The 27,205-nt window shown below is 41.8% G+C and overlaps 1 protein-coding gene across 7 annotated transcripts in view; it reads left to right on the top strand.

Moving 5' to 3' along the window:
- CFAP20DC (CFAP20 domain containing) overlaps nt 1-27,205 on the top strand; it is a 179,921-nt gene that overhangs the window by 116,414 nt on the left and 36,302 nt on the right. For all 7 annotated transcript variants that reach the window (XM_045024975.1, XM_045024972.1, XM_045024973.1 and 4 more), the window contains one exon: nt 14,742-14,945. In XM_045024975.1, coding sequence (XP_044880910.1) covers nt 14,742-14,945 — 204 coding nt within the window. The remainder of the gene's footprint in view (nt 1-14,741; nt 14,946-27,205) is intronic.

The raw sequence follows: 27,205 nt of genomic DNA, 5'->3' as shown, positions 1-27,205 counted from the left end.
GTCAACTGCAAAATGGGGACTAACTGGCTAGGTGGTAGAACTGCTGAAAAGGATCTGGGGGTCATAGCGACTCACATATTGAATATGAGTCAACAGTGTGATGCAGTTGTGAACGAGGCTATTGTCATTCCGGGGGTGTATTAACAGGAGTGTTGTACATAAGACCTGAGAGGTAATTGTCCTGCTCTACTTGGCACTGAGACCTCAGCTGGAGTATTGTGTCCAGTTCTGAGCACAACACTTTAGGAAAGCTGTGGATAAACTGAAGAGAGTCCAGAGAAGAGCAACAAAGATGACAAAAGGTTTAGAAAACCGGACCCATGAAGAAAGGTAAAAAAACCCTGGGAATGTTTAGTCTGAGAAAAGAAGACTGAGGGGGGGCCTGATAACTGTCTTCAAAGGTGTTATGGGCTGTTATAAAGAGGAGGGTGATCAATTGTTACCATGTCCACTGAAGGCAGGACAAGAAGCAGTGGGCTTGATCTGCAGCAAGGGAGATTTAGGTTAGATATTAGGAAAAGCTTTCTAGCTATAAGGTAGTTACGCTGTGGAGCAGGCTTCCAAGGGTGGTTGTAGAATCCCCATCATTGGATGCTTTTAAGAACATTATTGGACAAACATCTGTCAGGGGAGGTCTAGGTGTATGTGGTCTTCACAGGGGGCTGGACTTGATGACATCTTGAGGTCTTTTGCTGTCCTACATTTCTATGATTCTATAAATCATTAGTATCAGTTGAGAAATAATAAAATAGTAGATTTTTCATCCAGATATATGCAAAATATATTTCACCACATCAGTGTTTAAAAAGAATATTTCAGTTCCCAAGTTTGGGTTCTTAAAGTTGCACTGCATATAAAATAGCACTGTACCTACAAACCGAAATCATTGAGGTTTGCAAACAAAAAGATGATAGGCTTGAATAGTCATACAACTCAAGTTCTCAAAGTGTGTGAATTACAAATGCAGGCATCGTTTTGGGCAGAAAGGCTAGGAAGTAAAATTGATAGAGTTTCAATAGCAATCTACAGGAAAAATCATAAAAAGATCACTAGTCTGTGCACTTCATAGTCTCTCTGCAGCAGTCCTGAGCAATAATCAATGATCTGATTGAAGGCTAACAGTAAGGCAGTGTCAGAGATTAAATCCCCAGGCTACTTTGGGGACTGTGTTCAAGTCCATCAAATTGATTTTTTTCCCAGGTGGTTTTATTTTTTCCCCTCTTGTATTCTCCTTATGGCTACATGCAGTGATTTGAGAATAAATTAGCCCATTTCACACAAATGACAGGACATTACTTAAGAGTTAAGGATTTTCTTCCCAAGTTATATATTAAAAAGTCTGCTTTGAATAAGAAATTCGAGTTTTACTTTCAAGCATATTCTATAGGCAGCAGATCAAAGAGCATGTTCTTATGACACCCTTTGGGCAGTGTCATACTTTGCTATTTGGAATATAAGGCTTCTTTTTTTTCCCAGCTCCCGGCCCATCCTCAATCCATTATAAATGGGCTGCACTTCTTCCTGAATTTACTGGGGGTAGTCCAGACATGTTACTCAGGCTTCTGAGCATGGCCTCTCTCCTTTCTTCACCCACCAGAACTTCTGCCACTGGAGGTGAAGATGTGACAGTGGCACAACCCTCCGATCTGTCATCTCTAAAACCCAGCTATACAGTTGATTTGGGGACTATCTATTTTCTAGTTCCTGCCCTTCACAGAGTCACAGAATCTTTCATGAGGGCATCTGTCTATTCCCACTTGTGGGATCTGGCACCCCAGTGTCAAGTTGCAGAACTGCCTTAAAAAGCGATCTCTGCTGGGGGGGCAGGGTTGCTCACAAGAGATCTTTCAGGAGGAGGGTGGCATTGTCCCATGGGGTATAAGGCAGTGCCACCTCCCCAAACAACTCAGTCCTTCTCCCTAATTGCAAATTCCTAATGTCTTCTAGTGTGCCAAGCTATAGGGGAAGGAGGGCAGGTAGTATGAATGCACAGAGATTACTCTGGAAGAACAACAGTTTCTGCTAAGTAACCTCTCTTGTTTGAGAATCTCTTTGTGTGAGATTAGCAAGCAGTGCTATACCAGGAAGATGGTAGATGAGGAGTTCTAGCTAAATACGGATGTCTTGTTATTATTTATTATTTTTATTACCTAAGACCCCTAGTCATTATGCTAGGTATTATACAAACAAAACAAAACAAAACACAGAACAAAAATACAGTCCCTAACCCCGAAAGCTCTTGTGAAATGGGTCTTTAAACCAGGATATACTTCATTCCTTGTTACATTTTAGCTATGTTCTGTACATCTCGGAATCCAGTGAGAGAGTCTCTGCTTGGTAATGAGTTCTCCCTGGCATCTATCCCCATATGCTACAGCAGGGGTTCTCAAACTGGGGGTCAGGACCCCTCAGGGGGTTGCAAGGTCATTACATGGGAGGTCGCAAGCTGTCAACCTCCACCCCAAACCCCGCTTGCCTCCAGCATTTATAATGGTGGTAAATGTATTAAACAGTGTGTTTAACTTATTAGGGGAGTCGCACTCAGAGGCTTGCAATGTGAAAGGGGTCACCAGTAAAAAAGTTTGAGACCCACTGTGCTACAGATAACTTGGATTTGTTAAAGAGCTTGGTCTTTTCCAGGTACAGACAGAATGCCCTCTTTACAACTAGGTTATAGAGGCAAGTTTCCCCTGGGTGGGATTGGGGACTGGGGAAGGACACAGAGGGAAATACATTGAGCTAGGAGGAAATCCGAGACCACTGTAGTTATGAAGCTGATGGGGCCTCAGGATGACATTGACCTTGTGAACCACAGCATAAGGTGCAGTGGCTATCCAAGCACAGAGCTCACTCACTCTTCTATCAGATGTAACTGCTGCAGTTGATAGAGTACAAATCAGCAGTTAGGAAATGCAAACAATTGATGAGGGGAGCTAAAGGCATCAGTGAAAAATCTATGGCCAGTAGTCTTAAAGATAACAAAAAAATCCTTAAATATATCAGGAACAAAATCGGGAATCTCCTCACATGATTGTGGGAATGAATTTTTTGGAGTATCTGATAAAGCATTTGTAAACCTCTCCCATTTATCATTCACATTTTTATGTTTAAAATTTTCTACCCATTCACTTTTGCTCATTATCGATATCAGCTTCAGGAAATTGTTCCTTTTAATTCACCAAGTATGTCTATTGCTGGTCAGAACTATATTCTGCTTGCAAATAAGTTAATTAGCTCATGATCACTTACTAGTGGCTTTAGTTTTAGCCCTTGCTCCGTGGCTAGTAGCCTTGTCCATTACATCCATCTGTCTGTTCATAGCTGTTATTTGTCCTATATTGTTTTCAGACTCCCTGAAGTGATAGGCTATTGATATAAAGTTTTGTAATGCCTTTTCTGGAATATAATGCAGTTCGTGGACTTTTTTTTCAAAATATCTTCCCAGTACATCATTGTAATTCTTTTTCTATAGTCCTTTCCCAAGCTACCATGTACCATAGATCCCAGGGCCAGAAGGGACCATTGTGATATCTAGTTTAAACACAGGACATAAAACTTCCCCAAAATATTTTCTAGAGCAGATTTTTTTAGAAACACATCCAGTCTTGATTTTAAAATTGCCAGTGATGAAGAATCCACCATGCCCCTTGGTAAATTGTTCCAGCGGTTAATTATTCTCATCGTTAAACATTTACGCCTTATTTCCAGTCTGATTCTTTACCTTCTGTTACTTGACAGCTACCTGCTCTGTTTCAGACTCGGAGGGCTTTCATGCTAAAAGGAGGTGAATTCCTTTCTATGACTAACGCTCCTGTACAAGTAAATTGTTGTATAAAACCTAGAATCTAAATCTTAAAAAGACCTAAATCTCTCTTTGTTCTTTTAGCTCATATCAAAATTGCAGAGTGGTAGAATTTAAAAAACATCATTCTTCTTTGAGTAGTGGCTCTCTGGGTGCTCCAGTATAGGTGTGCTTGCATCCCTGTGCTGCTGATCGGAGAACGTTGGTAGCAGTTAGGTCTCGCCACGATGCTAGCACATGGGCTAACCCCCCTCAGTTCCTTCTGCAGGGATGGGGCAACACACACTGGACAACTCTCTCCTTCCCTGGGACAGGGATCTTCTCTATGCCTTTCCTACATTTCCCCTACTGTCGAAAGTCCTATTAAAAATAAAAAGAGAAGGAGAACATGTCATACTGATTGTTCTTATTTGCCAAAATAGACTTGGTACCATTACCTGTCACAACTCGCGATGTGCCCACTGATCTCTCTCCAAAGTAGTCCATACCTCCTCTCGCAGAATGAAGGATGTACTCTACATCCCAACCTGGGGATTCTCCGCCTCAAGGCTTGGCTCCTTTGTGGTTCCAACACATAGAAAGCTCCTGCTTGGAGGAGGTACAAGAGGTATTACTACACAGTAGAGCAGGGGAGGGCAGGCCAGATCCAGATCAGAGCTTTCAATCTGTTATCAGGGTTTTCAATCAATGTTATCAGGTTCAGAACATGACATCTCCAGCTGGTATATGCACACTCCCGAAGGTCGAGCTCCACATCAGTCACCTTCCTCAGGAATGGCTCTATCTCAGAAACCTATAGAATGGTGACTTGGGCATTATTCCATCCCTTCACAGAAGAGTATGCAATCACTGGGGACTCCGCCTCTCATGCCATCTGTGGCTCCACAGTATTGTCATCTGTAACTGACCGGACTCTGAAGCCCCAGGCCTCCAGTGGGGATACCACTTGGGAGTCACCTACAGTGGAGCACCTATAGGGACACTACTCAAAGAAGAAGAGGAAGCTACTCACCTTGTGCAGTAACGATGTGTGTCGCTATGGGTGCTTCACAAGCCACTCTCCTCCCCTCTACTTCAGAGTTCTTGTCTGTGACTGCGGTAGAGAAGGAACTGAGGGGGGTTAGCCCACGCCCGCTGGCTAGCCTCATGGCGGGACACAAGGAGAGACAGCACATGTGTGGGCCTAACAGACACTGCTACCAAAGTTCTCCCTTCAGTAGTGCAGGGATGCAAGCACACCTACCTTGGAGCAGCCAAAGGGAGACATGTCTTGAAGAACCATGGTTACTTCCTCTTTCATGGTCCTGATCCTCTGTAAGGTGAACTCAATGTGACAATTAAAAATGGTAGCGCTCAGACAATGAGCACATGTAGTCACTGGGCACTTCAAGTGCAGTGAAAGAGAAATCGTGGCTAAAAAGAGAAACAACTGAAAAAACAGGACAGCTACATCGGGGGTGGAGAATGAAAAAACTCTGCTAATTGTCCTTCCGCCCCAATACCTTCTTGCTGCAGCTGAGAGTCAGAGTGGTAAGTAGGAGAAAGTTGTGTAGGTCCACACAGCACATTGGGGCAAACTGAGGAATCTTGTGAGACTGTTCTTATTTAACTGAAAATTTCTTCCCACCAGGAAGGTTTTTTCAAATTCTCAGTGCCCCATGAAACAAGTTAATTTCTGCAGCTTAAAAAAGTACATACGTGTTTTTTGTTGGCTGAATTGGTTAGTTTTTAAACATGGAAGGGAAGAGCTGTCATTTTTCCTTAGCTCTCAGATGTTTGGTTACAATTTCAAACAGAATGCTTAGACCCTTAATGAGAGTACTTCTGTGTGTAAAGTTACTAACATGCATAAGTGTTGGCAAGATGGATGGGGTGGTACATGGATGGCTAAGATGATGTTTTTTTATTGCCACAAAATATATGTATAGCAGATCTGACAGACTTACTATTATTTATTTTTATTTGCATTACTGTAGCTCCTAAGAGCTATAGTCATGGAGCAGGACCCCATTGTGCTAGGTGTTGTAAAACAGAGAACAAAAAGCTGGTTGCTCCCCCAGGATCATACATTCCAGGTATAAGACAAGAGACACCAGATGGATACAGACAGAAGCGGGGAGCACAATGAGACAATACTCATCAGCATGATAGGCAGTGGTTCTGACAGACTTACGTGTGTAGTATTTCATCAAAGTTTGAATATAGTTTTTCTACTCAGAAGTCTTTATTTGGTAGTCCTCTGCTGCTTCTCTTTGTGGGACTACTGTTCCACATTGTGTCCCAAAACTGAAAAGATGCTGATTCGCTTTCAGTATTGCCTTGTTTTACCATTAGAAAACAGGCTCCATTAACAAATAAAATCTTATATTTTTCCTGATATTAGAGTATTATAAAAATATAGATCATTCCAGGCATTCTAAAGCTAATAGAGAATCACAGAAATGGAGCACTGGAAGGGACCTCAAGAGGTCATCAAGTCCTCCCACAGCCCTGAGGCAGGACCACGTAAACCTAGACCATTCCTGATAACATGTTTGTCCAACTTGTTCTTAAAAACCTACAGTGATAAGAATTCCGCAGCCTCCCTTGAAAGCCTGTTGCAGAGCTTAAATACACCTATAGTTAGAAGTTTACCTAATCTCTCATTGATATCTTCCTTGCTTCAGATTAAGCCCGCGGGCAGGGAGACAATTGATCACCATGTAAGGCGTACATTTTTAACAGTGAGAGTAATGAATCTTTGGGATGAAATTGGATGCTCTAGGAGTTATTTTGGGGGAGGTCTATGGCAGTGATACTCAGACAGAGGCTCATGAGCCACAAGTGACTCTTTAATGTGTCTCCTGCGGCTCTTTGCAGCACACGTGTGATGAAACCGCCCTCTTTATGACAGCCCATAACATATGTGCAGACTGTTATTAGCTCCCCTGTATTCTTCTTTTCTCAAGACAAAAAAACCTGGGAATGTTTAATCTTTTCTTGTAGATCAGGTTTTCTAAACCTTTGTTGCTCTCCTCTGGACTCTCTTCAGATTATCCACACCACAGCTTTCCTAAGGTGTAGCACCCAGAATTGGACACTTTACTCCAGCTGAAGCCTCACCAGTGCTGAGCAGAGCAGGACAATAATCTCCCGTATCTTACATACAACACTCCTATTAATACACCTCAGAATTATATTAGCCTTTTTCACAACTGCATCACGTTGTTGACACCTATTCAATTTCTGAACCACTATACCCTAAAAATCCTTTTTAGCAGTACAGTTACCTAGCCAGTTGTTCCCCCTTTTGTAGTTGTGCAGTTGATTTTTCCTTTCTAAGTGTAGTACTTTGCATTTGTCTTTGAGTTTCATCATTATGATCTCAGACCAATCCTCTAATATGTCAAGGTTGTTTTGAATTCTAATCCTGCCCTCCAAAGTGCTTGCAACCCCTCCCAACTTGGTGTCATCTGCAAATTTTATATGCATACTCTCCACTCCACTATCCAAGTCATTAATTAATTGAATAGTTCCAGACCCAGGATGGAAGGACCCCACTAGATACGTCCTCCCAGTTTGACAGCAAACCATTGATGATTATTCTTTGACTACACTGTTTTAACTAGTTGTGTATCCACCTTATAGTAATTTCATGTAGTCCACATATCCCTAGTTTGCTTATGAGCATGTTATGTGGGACTGTATTAAAAGCCTAACTAAATCAAGTAGGGATGTAAAATGTTAAATGTTAACCGATAAGTATTAGTCTCACTGTTAATGATTAAATCAGATTGGTAAAATAATGTTGTGATGTAATACCTAATGTGCACATTAAAAACTCTGCAGCAATACCCGGGAGGCACTGGAGCTTGCAGTGCTCTCGCTGGATCAGCCTGTGCCCAGCTGAGAGGACACCACTTGGAGCAGCCCAGCAGCCCCCCACACCCCGGCTCTGCTTCTCTTGCAGCTGGCTGCAGCAGTTGGTCTGCCCAGGATCCACTGGATCTGCCGGATCACTTGGCTATGCCCTGGCACCACTGGTCTCCCGGCAGCGATCCGCCGAACTAGCTGCACTAGGCTGTGCCTAGTAACTGGGAGAGCAAGGGGTGAGATCAGAGCACGCCCAGCCATGCACACGCAAAGAATCCCCCAGCCCACTGTACTGCACCTCTGAGGAGAGACAGCAGGGGGCTACCCCACCCCCAAGCCAGGGGTAGATTGTGAGCTTGTTAACGATTAAACGGTTAACCGATATAATTTTTATAGTTTAAACAGGTAGTTTTTTAAACGATAGTTGCATCTCTAAAATCAAGATGTATCATGTCTACTGCTTCCCCTTATCACCTAAGCAAGTAACCCTGTCAGAGAAGGAAATTAGGCTGATTTGGCATGATTTGAGATGAGAGATGATTTGAAATTGGCTTTTCTGTACGTTATTTTAAAGTCAGAACACAAACAGTCCTAGAGCTAGGAATGTTTTTACACTGAATACACAGAAAACCTGGGCTTCCATTGAGTTTCAACAAAACGTACTGGAAGGGAGACATTGCTAAGTGTAAGTGGACAGTCCCATTTTCATATGATTGTCATTGGTCACTGGTCTTTATATAGTCCATGTTGACACATGTTTCAGTGTGCTGAGCATCCAAAAGGCAGTGAAGTAGCTTTATGACACAGGTAGTTTCATGTCAAAATGGGAGTTTACACAGAAACAGTCTCTTCTGTTCACCTCATACAGAGCGCGGGTAAAAATGGTTAAGCAACTCTTAATGAAATTGATTTGAAAACTACTTTGTAAACTTTAAGGACCTGGTGGCTTGCAATGTTTTATTCGTGTTTTAATAGAGTTCTCTATTATTATATTCAAATATTTTTTAATGAAGAAAGAAGTACAGCCCTCTGGGTAATATTGAAACCATGTAGATAGCTGGTAATTAAACTTTTCCGCACGTATAACTGCATTCAAATAATACTGAATAAATCACATGAACCTAGTACAATGCAAATGTCATTACATACATCTTTAAACTGAAAAAATGCCTTTAAATAACAGGTTTTGATAATCCAGCAAAAGTTTAGGAACTTAATAAATGTTTCATATCATAAGGAGAGGATATACAGAAACACAAGATAAACTTTTAATTACTAACTGAAGTATTCAGTTTAGAAAAATGTAGATGCATAGCAAAAATAGGTGTACATCAAAAATGCCTTATAAAATACAAAGTGAACTTCATTTCAAATTCAATTTTCAAATTCTCTCTTTGAAAATCAACTAAGAAATGATGAATCCTATCAGAGCATTATGTGGTAGGCATCTGAAGCAGCAAAATAATTTTCCCCCAACTTTTTTAAATTTAATAATAAAGAGGTTATTATAGGGAAGGATAAAGGAGAGAGAGAATGGACCAGTCCTCTCTTCTCTAAACGTGTTATTTGCCTGAAAAATAAGTGTGTTACTGGGTAGGGAAACCAACACCTTGATATTTTCAGATAAACACAATAAGATTCAAAAGACAAAACTGTGCTGCGTGTTTTGAATTCTTATCAAAAGATTCCAGTGTAAGCTCTTTCTGTGTAGACTTAAGCAAAGAGGCAAATGAAGGACAAATAGCAGTTTCCCCTTAATTAAAGGGGGAGGGAAGTGAACATTATATTATTTGTGCTCTGAAAGAGACTGCAGGTGTTTCATGAGTTCATGACATCTGAATAACTCCATGCCAGTCAGTCACTACATAAAAGGATTGTCAAACATGGTGGAAGTTCCTATAAAATTATCAAGTGATATAAAACAAAAAGTTCATCAGTGGGAAAATCGACAGAAAAGCAGGTTTTTTTGCTGGTGTCTTGATGTTCAGATTGTTGCATATGTATTATATTCTGTAAGGGTCTAGAGAATCTGGCTTGTGCTATTGCAGGATTAAAGCTCAAAATACCATGTTTGGGACAGTTGTTACCCAGAAATCACAAGAATGGATGCCTTTAAAAATAGATTAGAAAGACTGTCGGATGCAAAAATTCCTGGATTAAAATGTGTCCAGGTAAAGCTAGTTCACAAAGGTGAGTAGAGGGCCAGCCCTAGACCAAATAGCGCCACAGGCAAGGAGCGTCTTTGGCAGCCCCCTCTCCATTCGTTAACCTTTTGGATACCTTATTTTTATTGCATTTGTAGCCTATTTCATGACTTTTCATGCTTTACATGCACAATGTATATGCCTGACTTATCCCTGTCATATAAGATGATAAATTTGCACTCTAGGATCTGTAAATCTGTATTTATATCTCACTGACTGGCAATGCCCCGCCCCATATATACCCAGGAGGGAATGGCTGGCAACATTCCAGGAAGTTCAAGGAAAATGTAGTGCTCAAAGTCTGGAAGGCTCCATGAGATTCTATAAAGGTCCAGAACGTTCTAGGAGGTTAGCAAAAAATGAATCCACATACGGAATACATGAAACATATTACTTCAAACATTCTATTTCCCTTTTGTCACTAACAACAAAAATAGGTTGTGTGGGTCACCTGCCCCTAAATCCAGCCCTGGGTGAGTATCATCTCCTCAGGTAGGAGATCTTATCCAGTTCATCAGAGAAGTATAGAGAAAATTGATTCAACTTCTGTGCAATAGTATGAAACCAAAGTAATCTCCCCGTTCAGCACTGGTGAGGCCTCATTTGGAGTACTGTGTCCAGTTTTGGGCCCCACACTACAAGAAGGATGTGGATAAATTGGAGAGAGTCCAGCAGAGGGCAACAAAAATGATTAGGGGGCTGGAGCACATGACTTACGAGGAGAGGCTGAGGGAACTGAGATTGTTTAGCCTGCAGAAGAGAAGAATGAGGGGGGATTTGATAGCTGCTTTCAACTACCTGAAAGGGGGTTCCAAAGAGGATGGATCTAGACTGTTCTCAGTGGTAGAAGATGACAGAACAAGGAATAATGGTCTCAAGTTGCAGAGGGGGAGGTTTAGGTTGGACATTAGGAAAAACTTTTTCACTAGGAGGGTGGTGAAGAACTGGAATGGGTTACCTAGGGAGGTGGTGGAATCTCCTTCCTTAGAGGTTTTTAAGGTCAGGCTTGACAAAGCCCTGGCTGGGATGATTTAGTTGGGTTTGGTCCTGCTTTGAGCAGGGGGTTGGACTAGATGACCTCCTGAGGTCCCTTCCAACCCTGAGATTCTATGATTCTATGAAATATAGCTAGTTCTGCACTGATTTCCTAAAAGTCACCGGTTAACCATAAATGTTTGAGACATCTGACTATTCTGAACATAGAGAAGATTGTTTAAGTCCCATTACTTTTCCACATTGGACTTAACAAGGGAATTCTTGTAGATCACATTTAGCCTCAAGTGATAACAGTAATCTTGCATGTTCACATCCCTGACTCCTGGATTCCACAGATTCTGCAATGATGTAAAACCTTATGGACCATGGAAGACTTGGCAAGACTACCTGGCTGGCTGTGTCAGAAAATAGTGTCCCAGTGTTTAAAACTATTTTGTAGGAAAATCTGTTAATCCAAAGACGTGTTCTCTACAGAGGAATATGGCAAAGGGCTTGAGATGTGTGATAAAAAATGGAGAATTTTTAGCAGTAAGGCTTTAGAATTAGATGTCATCCCCTAGTGCCCTTCCATTATAAACCCTGTATTGCAGTAATATCTTGACCATCTCAGATCACTTCAGACTGAAACTTGGCTTGCTGGTTGTCAGGTTGCAGGCACATTTCTTTTCCCCCTTTCAAAAATTGTTTAAATTGATTCTGCTATTTTGATGCAAATCTCCTTTGGATCAGAGTGTCAAGCACTTTTTGACAGTGATGAAAGAGGCTTGGACTGAAAAAAACATTTTAATACAAAATTTACACTTTTTAAAATAGATTAACATAAATTTATTACTAAAGCTGCCTTTCCCAACTGCAAAAGCTACTCCAGGTGCTTTACAATATAAGACACTCTAAAAACAAACACTCTGTATAAACGTTGATAAATTGTATACAAATGAAGCAAATCACGGTCGTCCAACACAAGACAAAAGGCTAGCAGAGGTGGTGGGTAAATAGATATGGGAAAAAAGGCAATAAATACAATAAGAGGAGCATAGGTGGAAGACACAAAGAAGGCCAAAATTATATAATTGACTATAAACTTAGGAAAATGGACAGGGCTTATTTGGTTGTTGTGTGTTTCAGAAAAACTGCAAAATGTGTGTATACGTGCACTTGAAGAATCAAAAAGCTGAAAAACTCTAGATCAAAGTCTTTGAAATGCTTTTTGGGGCAGGATCTTTGGCTTTTTAAATGAGGCTGGAGGGATACCTGCTTCCCAAAAGAGGAAATCTAAGAACTAATGGGGACTTCTGAAGCTTTCATTTCATTCAAAGGTGGGTTTTCCTTTGATTTTTTAAAGAGCTGTTTGTTGGAGCTTCAAAAGTGACTGAAAAATTTTTACTTAAAAAGTGAATCCAAAATAAAGGCGAAGATTTCAGGTACTTTAAATTCCTACAATATGGCATAGTGCTGCAACCCACTTCAGTGCCTGCACCACAGTGTGATTTAGTAATTGTAGTGCAGTTCCTGTGAACAGATCTTAACACCAGAAGTAACAATTGCTGTCATCCTTACTAGTAATTTCACCAGTGATGTTCTGGTAACCTCTCACATGACAGGCAGTCCCATCAGGCTGGATTTGAGGCACACTGGTGAGGCAGTGCAAGGAAACTTGCCTTGACACTTATATTGTGTTTGTTGTACTGAGAGACATATCAGCCTCCAGTGCCATCAAACTGGCACCTTCAATAAGCTTCACATTTGCTTTTAAACATTTCTGTAAACATCTATGGTCCTGATTTATTAAAAGATGATATGGGCTCAGTTACTGGGCTCTGCAGACGCCTGAGATATACAAGTTTCAAAAGATTTTGCACACTGTCAGCAACTTCCCCTCTCTTTAAAGAGATCAAGAAAGAAAGGGAAATTGGATCTCCTAGATTTGTACCCATACTGCTTAGCTTTTCACATGCACCCAACTGTAAAACAGATCACTTTCCCTAGAGATGATTACATATCACTCAACAAAGAGAATGATTTAGAGCTCCATGTGGTGCATTCCTCTGTCTTGGATGCTTACCAGTACCTCTGAAAAAGAGTCCTTTACGGAATACAGGGTTGTTGACAGGAACAGCATTATTGTCCCTCTGCTCCCCTTCCATTCTAGATTTTATTGTTCTCAGGATCAATTAGCTCTGAGCCAGACACTGCAGGATTATGGGGATAGTACACCACTTCCTCATAAAAATTAGTGCTGGGATATGGCCCTGTGTACTGAAGCACAACTACACAGCATGCAGCACACTGCACAACAACAGGGGTAAGGGAAGTTTGGGTGAAGGACACAGGGGACAAACCCTTTTTTTTACAAAATGATCACACAGCAAACATGACCTTACTTTTAACTCCGTTTCTAGAATGCTATTACTTTAATATTCAGTTTCAGAGACAGTAGGTACATAGCATTGTGGTCACCATTAAAGAGTCAACACCATTAAAGAGTCAACACCCAAGGGTGTCCAAGATAATGTTGTTTCCTATTTTAATTACAGTGAAGAAATTATGTCTCCGTTGGCAAACGAAACATTTTTAAGGGTGATCACTGTTTTACTATTATAATATGGAAAGTCTGAGCTAAATCTTTTGTAATTTTTGGATTCTATGCAGCAGTCAGGCTCAAAAACTAGAGGCAAATAAAGAGAACCATTTATTATTTTTTTAAAACCTCATCTAATTAAGCTAATCTTACAATTTTTGAGCCTGACTGTTGCATTAGCTCAAACTTTCCATATTATAACAGTTTAAAAAAAATCCTACAGTGCTCTCATACCATTGATGGAGTCACAGTGCCCCAAATTATGCCCAGCAAAATGCACTCAACTCTAAAAATCACAATGGCAAAAAGCTGGAATATACAAGACCAAATATATTTCAGAACATCAAGATCTTGTTGAGTTGACAACTAGTTATTTTCTGGTAGTTCATTCTTGAAAAAAGCTCTGTAAGCTGGAACATTTAAACTTGCTGCCCCCTCAACTTTTTCAAAAACAGCTAGTAAGTCAATGACAAATCTTTGATATGTGTCTCTTTGCCTATTGTTATTATTATCATTATTATTTATGTACAAATAACACCTGCAAAGTGCTAGGTGGTATTCACATACAGAAACCTTAGTTTTCTCTGAAAAGCCTATTTCAACACAGGTAATGGTGAGCTTTCACATTTCTATCAGAGATTTCCACGTGTGCCACAGGTCAGCCTCATGAATGTAGTGCAGGCCACACAATAGCTAATGGATGTTTGCAGCTTTTTAGAAATCCTATGAACCAACCTCTTTTAAGTCATTAAAAACATGATGAACTAAAATGTACATTTTAAAATAAATGTCACTTTATGCTACCAAGTGGCCAATAAATATATCTTTCCAGAATCCAGATCTGTCATAAAAACCCTGTGCTTGCTATGGTTTCTGTCAAACGACATACATTTTCATTTTTGTGACCTTTATGACATCATGGTAAAAGTGTGGTTGAGTCCAAGTTAAGATTGGAATATGGACATTTTAGATATCTTGATTTTTTTTTGTCTAAACCTTATTGTAGTCTATATGAGGAACAGCAGATTCACCACGCACTGTTGATTCAAACTACCCTCCATAGCAGTATTTGTTTTTATGTTGCTTCTTATCTATGAATCTGTGGAAGTATTTATGCTTGATCTTCAGAGTGGAACCAGGAGTCTGTTCATTAACCCGGTCTAATAAATATTTTGCTTTTCTCCTTCTAGGTTAGCTTCTTCTTGAAAAAATATTTGATGCGTATCCAAACGATCTGTTTTGTTCATGTATTCTCTTCCATTATCCATTCTAGATTATTAAGAGTTGCATGTGCAATTTTATTTGATAGGAGTATGACTGGAGGAACTACCAGCCAAGCAGATTGAGTGCATCTGAGCTACAGATGTTGGCTAGTATGAAGAGACAACAAAACGAAGAGCTAGAGGATAATGGGATCTCACATGGACTGAGTGCATCTCAGATTGACAGCTGCAATGTCAGCATCAGTACAAGCAGTGATGACACAACAACCTGGAACTCTTGTCTCCCACCAGTAAGTTTAAACCGATCTTAGAGTGCTCTAAAAACGTTTACATGAATGTTCAGTAAAAGTATTCACCAATTTTGAGGTACAGTAGACTTTCTTAATTAAAATCCCCGTGGGTATCAATACAATGGTATCTCTCTCATACTTTACGTGCTTTTGGCACCCATTATAAAAAAAAATCATGAAAATGAACCAGCAGCCAACACACCAGCACCCTCCCCCACAAAAAATAAACCCATCTCTCTCCAAAGCCTGAGAAAATAAATAGCCTTTGCAGCATGCCATGATAGTGGGAACAACCTGCAGATGTGCAATATGGGTTCTTAAATTCAAAACTGGTTTCAGAAGTCAGACCCAAATATACCAGCCAACAGCTGGCTTGCATCTTGAACAATGGCAAACAATTATATTTTTCTGATGGCACAATCTAACCACTCAGCAATGAGATGTTTAAAGGACAGGACATCATTTGTGTAGTCACAGAACAACATTTCAGCAATCATACAAAGATACTTACAGAAGCTACCATAAAGTTAGACAACTTCTTAGTCCACTTATCTAAACACTTCTAGTTTTTCCTTAATAGACTCATAGACTTTAAGGCCAGAAGGGACCATCCCCATGACCAGTCCAGCAGTTCGCAGTCTGTGGGCCGCATGCAGCCCAATTAGCACCCAGCTGCAACCCAGCTCAGCTGTGTGCTAAAGGCCGGCCCAATGGCCCCCTGGGGTTGGGAGTCCAGGGCTGCCACCCAGCCCCGCACAGTGGGGATCTGGGGTCCAGGGTTCCCGTCCGGCTCCGGGATCTGGTGCTGCCGCCTGGTCCTGCAAGCTCCAGGATCCAGGGCAGCCAGCTGGCCCCATGCGGTGGGGGTCTGGGGCTCTGGGCTGACTGGCCCCACAGGGTAGGGGGTCTGGGGCAGGCAGCCTGCCGGCCCTGTTGGCGGGTGTCTGGAGTCCAGGGTCACGGTTTGGACTGCCACTGCCCTGCCACCCAGCCCCTGTGGCCCAGATAACACATTGTGACCCGCATGTGTTCCTGGCTGCTCGGCGCAGTGGGGTCCGGGTTGCCCCGCCACCCAGCAATATGCAGGTATGCGGCCCACAATGATAAAAAAAGTTGAGAACCACTGATTTTAGTCTGACCTCCTGCACATTGCAGGCCAGAGAACCCCACCCACCCACTCCTGTAATAGACCTCTAACCTCTGGCTGAGTTACTGAAGTCCTCAAATCATGGTTTAAAGACTTCGAGTTACAGGGAATCCACCATTTACACTAGTTTAAATCTGCAAGAGACCTGTTCCCCATGCTGGAGAGGAAAGCGAAAATCCTCCAGGATCTCTGCCAATCTGGAGGAAAATTCCTTCCCAACCCCAAATATTGTAGTCAGTTGCAGTCAGTTGGACCCTGAACATTTCGGCAAGACCCAACAGCCAGACACATGGGAAAGAATTTTCTGTAGTAACTCATAGCCCTCCCCATCTAATGTCCCATCACCAGCCATTGGGGATATTTGCTACTAGCAGTCGCAGAATGGCTACAGGCCGTTTCATCGTACCTTCCCCTCCATAAACTTATCAAGCTCAGTCTTGAAGCCACTTAGGTTTTTTACCTGCACTGCTCCCCTGGGAAGGCTGTTCCAGAGCTTCGCTTCTCTGATGGTTAGAAACCTTCATCTAATTTCAAGCCTAAACTTGTTGATGGCCAGTTTATATCCATTTGTTCTTGTGTCCACATTGGCATTTAACTTTAATAACTCCTCTCCCTCCCTGGTATTTATCCCTCTGATGTATTTACAGAGAGCAATCATATCTCCCCTCAGCCTTCTTTTGGTCAGTCTAAACAGGCCAAACTCTCCTCTCATAAGGAAGGTTTTCCATTCATTTGATCATCTTAGTGGCCCTTCCCTGCACCTGTTCCTGTTAGAATTCATCTTTCTTAAACACAGGAGACCAGAACTGCACACAGTATTCCAGATGAGGTCTCACCAGTGCCTTGTATAATGGTACTAACACTTCCCTGTCTCTACTGGAAATACCTCACCTGATGCATCCTAAGATTGCATTAGCCTTTTTCATGTGCTTATCACATTGGTGGCTTATAGTCATCCTGTGATCAATCAATACACACAGGTCTTTCTCCTCCTCTGTCATTTTCAATTAGTAAATCCCCAGCTTGTAGCAAAATTCTTGTTATTAGTCTCTTAAGTGCATGACCTTGTATCTTCCACTATTAAATTTCATCTCATTTCTATTACTCCAGGTTTCAAGGTCATCCCCATCTTTTTATATGATATTCCAGTCGTCCTCCATATTGGCAATACCTCCCAACTTTGTGTCATCCACAGATTTTATTAGCACAGTCCTACTTTTTGTGGCAAGGTACTAGTTGATGAAACCATAATAAACATTGAAAATGCCCTGTGGATAAGAAATAACGCAGAACAACCCTCAGGTGCGGGCCCAGTCTTGCATTAGGTGCACTGGGACCAGTCCCCCACCATAAGTTATTGAGACCTGAGTAATGCTCTAATTTATGTATCTACCAGCAACCACAAGGGGCATATACATGGACTGGGATTTGCCAGAATGCAGAGTCATTGTAGCAGTCTTCCATAATGAATGATCAATGCTGCATTATAGCTTTGTGGTGAACTAGAAAGTAGAGTTTTCAAGTGAACAGAAATGTATTGATACATTTGTTACTGTCTTAATCAAAGTCTGATTTAGGAACTAGTATTTGGGGGGAGGGCAGATAGACGTAGCTTTCCTCTAATTGTTCGTAACACGCTGACGCTGTGCACTTCCTTGCATCCCAAGTCCAACATATATTTTTCTAAGTATTCACTTGATTAGACCCATGGAAAGAGCCTGATCCTTAAGTGCCTATTCACACGAGCAGTCCCATTGAGCTGAATGGAACTGCTTGTATGAGTAAGTCTGCAGGATTGGACCAGCAGGTTTCAGGTAAATGAAGAACATATAAAACTCATTAATTTTTGAGTAATTATCAGGAAATTGATACGGTTATTTAGACATCTCAAGTTTGGTTTTACATGTATTACACGATTAAAAGAGAGAAAACTTACTATAAAATGTACTTTTCCAATATTTAGCAAAGCATGGTTTAAATGCAAAGAGTGTTCTTTGATCCCACTACTTTGATGATCTTCTGAACGTTTCAGACTAATGTCTTCAGTTAAAAAAGTGTTTAGTCATTTAAAATTTTAATTAGATATAGCTGTAGTTATTCAGAATAATCTTTTGTAGCCATCTCTGTCTACGTAAATCAAACCTATAAGGAAATGTATTGAACTTTGGCACAGACAGATTTTTCAAGGTTTCTAAATGAAGACTAAATTCAATTAAGAATAATATTTCAAACACCTGAAGCATGCAAGACCCAAGTAATGAATTTGGGAGTCTTATCCGTGCAGCTTTGTGTAGTCATCTGCTCTACTCTCTGCAAACTGGGCAGTGGGGTTTTAAGGTTGTTAGATTGTAGTGGAGGTTTTTTGTTTTGTTTTAATTTAGAAAGTGAATGTAATGTTTCTGAAAAATGACAGCTGGACATCACTAGATATGTTATGCAGTGTTGCTGTAGCCGTGTCAGTCCCAGGATGTTAGCGAGATAAGTGGTGCGAGGTCATATCTTTTATTGAACCAACGTCTCTTGGTGAAAGAGACAAGCTTTCGAGCCACAGCTGAAGGAAGAGCTCTGTGCGGCTTGAAAGCTTGTGTCTCGCCAACAGACATTGGTCCAATAAAAGAAATTACATCACCCACCTTGTATCACTAGAAATTGAAAGTCTTCGTATACCCATCCAGCCCCTTCCTTACACTGCCCTAACAACATACCTCAGCCTGAGCCTAGGGGAACATCCTGTAGCAATAACGCGGTAGTTTATATCCATGCCCATTCATTCAATGATTGTTGTCTTTTCTGAGCTAGCTGCCAGGGTGCCATGTGGTGCCAATTGTGATCCTAGCTTTTGGAGTGTGGACTTACATCTACTAGAAACTAGTCAGAAATCATTAACTGTTATATACTTATGTATTTGGAAAGAAGGATAATGTACTTGTATCACATGAGGATGATGAATTACTTTGCAGTCCATTCGTAACTAAGGAGGATGTTAAACAGCACAACTAGGGATAAACATTTTTAAAACATAAGGTCTGGATAGCTTGCACCAATAGACCTAAAAGAGTTTGCTGAAGAGATCTCTGGCCTGCTGGTGTTAATTTTTAAGAAATCTTGGAATACTGGAGAAATACCAGAAGGCTGGAAGAGTGCTAATGTTGTGCCAATATTCCAAAGGGCAAGCAGGATAATCCAGGTAATAGGCCATTTAAAATCCCTGGCAGGGCACACTGTCACAGATACCCCAAATTGGTGGCATGTTCTATAATTAGATTTCACCAACCCGGTAACAAGTGAGAACTCCTGGATCACTGTACCAGTCTTACCATGGAGTCACAAACAATCCCCTTGGACTTTCCAATCTATCTTGCCACCTGGACTGAGTGATGATGGTCACTTACAGCAAAAATCACATCACCTTTTGGTTGCTCCCAGACCCAAAGACTAGTCATTTGCCCCAGATTCATTGGTACCTTAGATTTGACACCAAAGACAACGGTAGTAGCCAATTATATAGTGAACTAACTAAAGGTTTCTTTGCTAAGAAGAGGAAATGAGAGTTATTGGGAGATCAAAGCAGGCAAAGTATATGTACAGGTGAGTCACAGTCTGTAATTCCAAATGGCAGCAGAGATGTAGTAATCTGCCAGTTTTCCAAAAGTCTCTCAGGGCTGCCCAGAATAACTCTTTGTTCAGTTATTCCACCCTGTTAGAATCCAAACAGTCCAGAGATGAAGGATCTTTCCCTGAATCCCTACTTATAGCTTCTTCTCACAGAAAACAATCTGACAGGGTCCCCGCCCACGTTGGCTCTTCCGTTGATGATGGAGAATGAGGAATGCTTTTAGAGTCTTTGACCTCCAGTTATCACACACAATCAGCACTTGCTTTGAAATTAGCGCTTTTCTGTTAAAGTTTTTTGTTTGACTTCCACAAGGCTTCTTTCTCGTTCGATGGGTTATTTAATTACAGTGGTATACATAATGTAAATGTTTGCTACTACATTCTAATGAGGATACAGGTAAGTGAAAACAATGCAAGTAACATCCCGTTAGTTTTCATGGAGTTTAAACACCAAATACACTCTTATCCATTTAACAATCACTTTGGTTTATGCTAATAAGTGAATTGGCCTGGCTTCCAGCCATCATTTGTAAACATTCCATGAGGCCTGGGGCTTTGGCATGAGCTGACACCTAGTCTGCCAGCGGCCCAATGAAACTACATGGTTGGTTGCTAAAGGTAGTTTTGTAGCGGTAATTAATATACTTAGGATTTTGTACAGCATTTGATTTAGTACCATATGACATTTTCATTAACAAATTAGCACTATACAGTATCAATAAAGCACATTTTAAATTGATTTAAAAACTGGTCTCAAAAAGTAGTTGTCATCACGAAATTATCAAATGATGCAGGGATCAGTTCTAGGCCCCATGCTATTCAACATTTGTATCAATGATCTGGAAGTAAATATAAAATCACTGCTGAAGACACAAAGATTGGTGGCGTGGAGAATAATGATGAGGGACAGGGAAGTCAGTCAGAGTGATTTAGACCTGTTGACAAGCTCAGCACAAACAAAATGTGTTTTAATACAACCAAATGCAGTCTAGGAACAAAGAATGCAGGCCATCCCTGCAGGATGGGGGTGCTGTATCTTGGAAAGCAGCAGCTCTGAAAAGGATTTAGGGATCATAGTGGGCAAACAGTTGAACATGAGTTCCCAATGCAATGCTGTGGCAGAAAGGGCTAATGTGGTCCTGGGGTGTATTAACAGTGGAATGGTGAGTAGAAGCAGGAAGTGATTTTACCTCTGTGGATGGCATTGGTGAGACAAATATTAAAACATTGCATATAACTCTGGTGTCCACATCCTAAACAGGGTGTTGAAAAATTGGAGAGGGTGCAGAAAAGAGCCACAAAAATTATTCCAGAGTTAGAGGAAATGCCTTACAGCAAGAGACTTAGGATCAGTCTGTTTAGTTTATCAAAAAGAAGATTGAGAAGTGACCTGATTACAATGTATAAGTATCTTCACAGGGAGCAAATACAAGGTACTAAAAGCTCTTCAGTCTAGGCGAGAAAGGCATAGCAACCAGTGGGGGGAAGCTGAACTCAGACAAATTCGAATGAGAAATAAGGCACATTCTTAACAGTGAGGCTGATTCACCATTGGAACAAGGTTAATCTCTTTATAGCTCCAGATCAAGACTGGATGCCAGCCTGAAAGATGCTTTGGTCAAACACAAGTTATTGGGCTCAGTACAGGGGTAACGGGGTGAAATGTAATGGCAGTATATGCAAGAGGTCAGGCTAGATGATCTAACAGCTTTAACATCAATTAATCTATGAACTAATGTCACTTAGCTACTGGACAGAGTTTTCACTGAATCCAGACATTAAGCAGAACTCAAGTGTGCAGTATACGTGTGCTACTCCGTGGTCACGCAGGGGAACTGGCAGATCAAAATTCAGCCTATTTGGAGTCCACGTGGCGCCCCCTTGTGAAGTGAGCAGAAAGCGTTTGCAGACTGTTCTCTCTTCCTTGCACTGTTCTGCTGTATGGCTACAGGTGAATGTCACCCTACATGAATAAAGGCCTTCATTTCTTCAGCTTCCATTCTGTGTTGAAGTTCAGAATCTGTATAACTAAAAGCTAGTTCATATTTACAGAGGGATTGATTTTCGTTACCCAAAGAGACAGGGGGAGCTGCAGATGCTAACAATCAGGACCTTAATAAAAATTATATTTATGTGCAAACCACAGAAAAGCTACAGTGTACCTGCATCCCTCTTCCATTAGTACACATCAGCAGGGTTCATCTGCACAATGTATAGGAAACAAATTAGAACTAATCTGTACATTATACTTTATAAAATTAAGGACAATCTGAAAAATTGTCCCTAGCCATGATTAACCTTGAGAGATTACTTCATTTCTAGGTAGTCTCCTTCTGTTGATTTAAAGTATTAACATCTTTTCCTCTCTATTACATTGATATTGTTTTTGCAAATCATATTCCCCCATTAAGTCTATTCTTATTTTTCCACAAAAATTATCAACAGCTCTTCCCCAAAAGGTAAGCCTTTTTGTTCTAAATGCTGAGTAATTTTATATAACCTCTTTGTCCCTTGATGTATTCTATAGCAACAGCACCACCAGAAGGCATATTTTATATCTTTCATTTTTGGAATACACTTTCTGTTCTATAAAGCAGTATAGCATTTAAGTATGTTACCTAGTAAATGTATGTAATATTTTACTTGTAACATGTTTTTTGTGACTTTAAATTTTCCATAATTTTGCATGTTTTAGTCTGATTTTCAGCTTCATTTAAAAGATGCCCACCTATTTTTGGCTTTAATGAGGTTCAAAAAAACCCCTTCTGAACGGCAAAGATATATAGATCATATTGCTAAGCTGCAGTTAAAACAAATGAACAGATGTTCTTATACAACTATTAAATTGATATACTAAAAACTGAATTTTATGGCTAATGATAGTTTTCCAAGAACTGAAATGTAATATCTATGCTATCAAAAGAAATTGTTGAAATATAAGTTGTTTAGCAGCTGTTCTAAACTGTGACAGCCCAAAAGGAATAAAATAGTTTTAGGTACTGTACATTACCCAGCATAGCTGTCAGATGTAGATATTTTTTAAAACATTGAATTTTACCTTGAAGGTGATTTGTAAGGCTTTATAAAACGTGAAAAAATAAAAATTGCTTAGATTCCAAATCAGTAATAGAATATTTATGTAGAATTAAAAAATATAAGTATTTTGAAAATGAAAATATTGTACATTGCTTGACCTTTTCAGAGAAATGAAATACACATAAAGGTGTTGCACAATCCTGTGGAATATTTGCAGCTGTACACTTCCTCCTCCTATTCCAAAAAGTCAAAATGTCTGTATCTGGCCTGCCTCCACCCAGAAATAGGCCTTGCTGGCAGGATACCCCGTTTCTCAGACAGTTGGTGCCAGTCAATTTTAGACAGCAGTGCAGCATTCGCTGTCTAGAGATCCTCCACATCCCCTTTGTCATTCTGTCTCCAACCTTGGGAGTTGACAAGTACTCAGCCAGATTGAAGAAGCTTTCTTATCGCCTAGAAATAGCAGCAGTTGAGCTTGTCTCTCACAACAAAAGATGCTCAGGGCTCTACTCCATATTCTTCATCGTAACAAAAAAAATCTGGGGAGGGGGTCTTGGCCATCTGATTTCTCAAAAGCCAGAAAAGGTTGATGAAGATGAAATTCAGGATGGAGACTGGCTTGCACTATCCTATATATGTCCCCAGCAGATACTGATGTACCTAGCAGAAGCTTATCTTGATGAGAAGTGTTATATTAGAGCCGCTGCTTATCATCTGTGTATTCAGATCCAACCCAATAATCATCAATTTTTTGGCCAACCAATTAAAATTGACACTATCACTGCATATCCATGTATCTGTTCTCCACTCACTAGCCTGTTCACAAAGGTATTGGCAGTGATGATTGCTATTCTTAAATGACACACTTACCATAGCATCATCTCCAGGGGCCTCTCCAGGTCTCTAGGCATGCAAGTTCACAATACATTTAAAGCAAAGCTTCCTCATTCCCTCTGAGGTTTGTTCACTAGGAGCTGAGTTACAAGAAAAGCTAGTGTTGTCAACTCAAGGAGGGTTCGGCAAGATGCAGACCCTGATCTCTAAGGTGTCACGGAATTGAGAATCATTAATCCATCGTTATCATAGTTACAGGGCTAGCTGGTCTCTCTGACTGCACCCCCTCTCCAATGCTAGGTCTCTTGTTCTTACCTGTGTCAGGACAGAGTCTCACAATCCTTCCATTCTTCGGGTCTGTCTACGCTGCACACCCCGTATGGCAGTGTGTACCGTAAATACCCTGCCTGCCCCCCTAGCACTGATAGAAATAGTCGTGTAGATAATGAGGCACTGCTTAGGCAAGTACGGTAATGACACACCTAGACTCTAAAGCATTCGTTCTCAACCTGTTGCCTACGGGCCGCTTGTGCCACAGAGCCAGCAGGGGGTGCAAAAATGGGGCGGGGCAGGATTGGACCCAGTGTCAGCGCCCCCCCTTCCCAGGATCAGACCCAGCAGCATTAGCAGGAGGCCAGGGTGATCAGTGCTCCCCACAGGATCCCGGGTTCAGTGACCCTGGCTGGAACAGGCTCCCCGGGACTAAGATCTCAGCAGCAGGCAGGCAGGGCAGGCTGCACCACTGAGCTGTGTGCAGCAGAGGTAGAAGACCAGCAGGGGCAAGGATCTAGGGCCACGGGGGGGGGGGGGATGCCACTGGTATATGGAGAACAGACTCTAGGTCGGGGGCAGTCCCTGGAGGGGGGGCTAGATACTAGGGCACAGTCCCTGGATGGGAGGGGGTGAGTGGTGGAGGGGGCAGTCCTTAGGGGACTAGGTGCTGAGGCAGGTGCTGGGGGGCAGTCCCTGGGTGGGGGACTGGATGTTGGAGGCAGAAGTCCCTGGGGGTGGGGGGCGTCATTCTGCCCTGGACAGTGTTGCGGGGAGGGTCTGGATGCTGGCGGGACAGTCCTAGGAAGGTTGGGTGATTAGGGGCAGTCTAGGGAGAGGCTATGGGGCAGTCCCTGAGTGGGGTTGGTGCATGGGGTGCAGTCTCTGCCTGGGGGGGCTCACATCAGTCAGGGCTCCCTATCTGTGCAGGCGGGCTCCAGAGCCGCGGGCTCCAGGAGCTCAGCCCAACCGTGCCACCAGCAGCAGTGCGGCAGTGAGGGTGGCAATACACCATGCAATGCCACCCTTATGGTAAATAAATTCATTTTAACAGTTAACGTTTTGACTGACTTTGCTAATTTAAAATGCTCTTGATAGATATTTGGCAGTGTTGTAATGAAAGCTACGATATCCGTATTGCTGTCATATAACAAGCACTACACTTTTTTTCGGGGGGGGGGGGGTAAATGTACAGGTAGTATAGATATACAGTAGAACCTCGACGTTATGAACACACACACACACAACTACACACCTCATTTGGAACTGGAGGTACGCAATCAGGCAACAGCAGAGACAAAAAAAAAGCAAATACAGTACAGTACTGTGTTAAATGTAAACTATTAACAAAATTAAGGGCAAGCAGCCTATTTCTTCTGCATAGTAAAATTTCAAAGCTGTATGAAGTCAATGTTGAGCTGTAAACTTTTGAAAGAACAACCATAATGTTCAGCGTTACAAATATTTGAGTTACAAACAACCTCCATTCCTGACGTGTTCATAACTCTGTATTGTGCATCCCACATAACACAGAGGGAGCTGCATATGCAGCCCACAATGGTAAATACATTGAGAACCACTGCCTTAGAATATGTATCCTACATTGCTGTCTACACAACCAAGCAGTGCTTCCCTGTCTCCACGGTTATTTTTAGCAGTGTAGTGTCCCACTGCTGGAGTCTTTCCCTGCTGCAGGGAAAGGCTGTGACGGGGGAGGCCAGGGAAAGGCTCTGGCAACTCCCCACTGCTGGGGCCTTTCCTGCTGCCTCCCCTCTAGCAGAGCCTTTTACTGACGCATACATGTAGGTACACACCATTTTCTTTTAACTGGGACCCAGGCACACTAACCTATGTAGGCCAACCACTTGTCACCCTGTAGAGCTGACATGGTTTCAGGAACCTCCATTTCCTCTCTTTGGGGATTAAATGGCCAGAGAATGAATATTCCCAGACAGCCATGTTCCTGAAAGCAAAGAAGTAAATGTATTTATGGCTAGGAACAGAGTATTTTAGAAAAAGTATTGTAAAACAAACCATCTGTCGTGTATGCATCAGGATGGGCAGGGATGGTGTCCCTGGCCTCTGCCAGAAGCTGGGAATGGGCGACAGGGGATGGATCACTTGATGATTCCCTGTTCTGTTCATCCCTCTGGGGCACCTGGCATTGGCCACTGTTGGAGGACAGGATACTGGGCTAGAGGGACTTTTAGTCTGACCCAGTGTGGCCGTTCTTATGTTCTTAAGAATGTGGGAAATTTAAAAATGTTTTTGTGATCCACATGCATACCTCAGTCTCCCTGTGGGCTTTGTACAGCCATACTTTGAGTGGAAAGAAAAGCAATGGGGTTTTTGAGCCACCTTTGTGTCTGGATGGAAACCAGAATCATTAACGAGAACTGAATAGAACCTACACATGTGAATGATGGATTTGGGATTGATAAACAAAGGGACGGGGAAGAGCGAAGATGGTGTTCAGGGAAAGAGGGCCTGAAGAAGCCATGGCTTCCCCAATATACACTCTGTCCTAAGCCCACTTTCCTGATGCTAGTCCAAAGACTTTCAGACAAGCAATTGAACATGAGCTCCCAGTGCAACACTGTGGCAGAAAGGGCTCGTTTCAGAGTCATGGAGAGTACAGGCCTGCTCTTGCAGAACAGCGTGGATCTCTGGGATCCACTAAAGGGATATTCCCAGGAGACGGGTTGAAGGCCAAGGCATAGACCTGACCCTGTGAATGCATGACAAGAGGTATTTAGGAATAATGCCTGAACTATAAGTGGAAACATTTAAGTGACCACCATGAGACCTCTTTTCCTTCCTGCCCTGAATATCCCAGTTGGTCCCCTATGGAAAGACACTTCCTCAAAAATAGTCATACTAAAATACTATGCCAGTGGCAGATGCAAATACTGATTCAGATACAGCACCTCTATATTTGTCACCTCAGCACTCCTAGACATTCTGGGCTTCCTCTTATATGCCCGCAGCTGTTCCCAACAAGAGATGAAAAGGAAAATGATGATTCCACTTACATGGCTCAGTCATTCCCTTGATGGGAACAGGAAGCCCACCTGATGGTAGGTTACTCCAGGCCAGATTTTAAAGATACTTAAGGACCTAGTGAGATTTTCAAAAGCACCTCGGTATGTAAACACTCATTGATTTCAATGGGTGCTAGACACCTAGATGCTATGGAAAATTCCACTGGGGCACCTAAATACCTTTAAAAATCTGGCCCTCCCTCTATAATCCATACCCCTAAATATCCTGGTCACAAATGCCTGTCTTTCAGGAGGGAAGCGCACCTGGGCCACTCTAATAAACTACTTCCAAAACATCCCATTCCTAACAAAGAGTA

The sequence above is a fragment of the Mauremys mutica genome, chromosome 7 (genome assembly GCF_020497125.1).
Source record: "Mauremys mutica isolate MM-2020 ecotype Southern chromosome 7, ASM2049712v1, whole genome shotgun sequence".
Lineage (NCBI taxonomy): Eukaryota > Metazoa > Chordata > Testudines > Geoemydidae > Mauremys > Mauremys mutica.
Note: the sequence above shows the minus strand (reverse complement) of the source record. Positions and strands in the feature narration are given on the sequence as shown.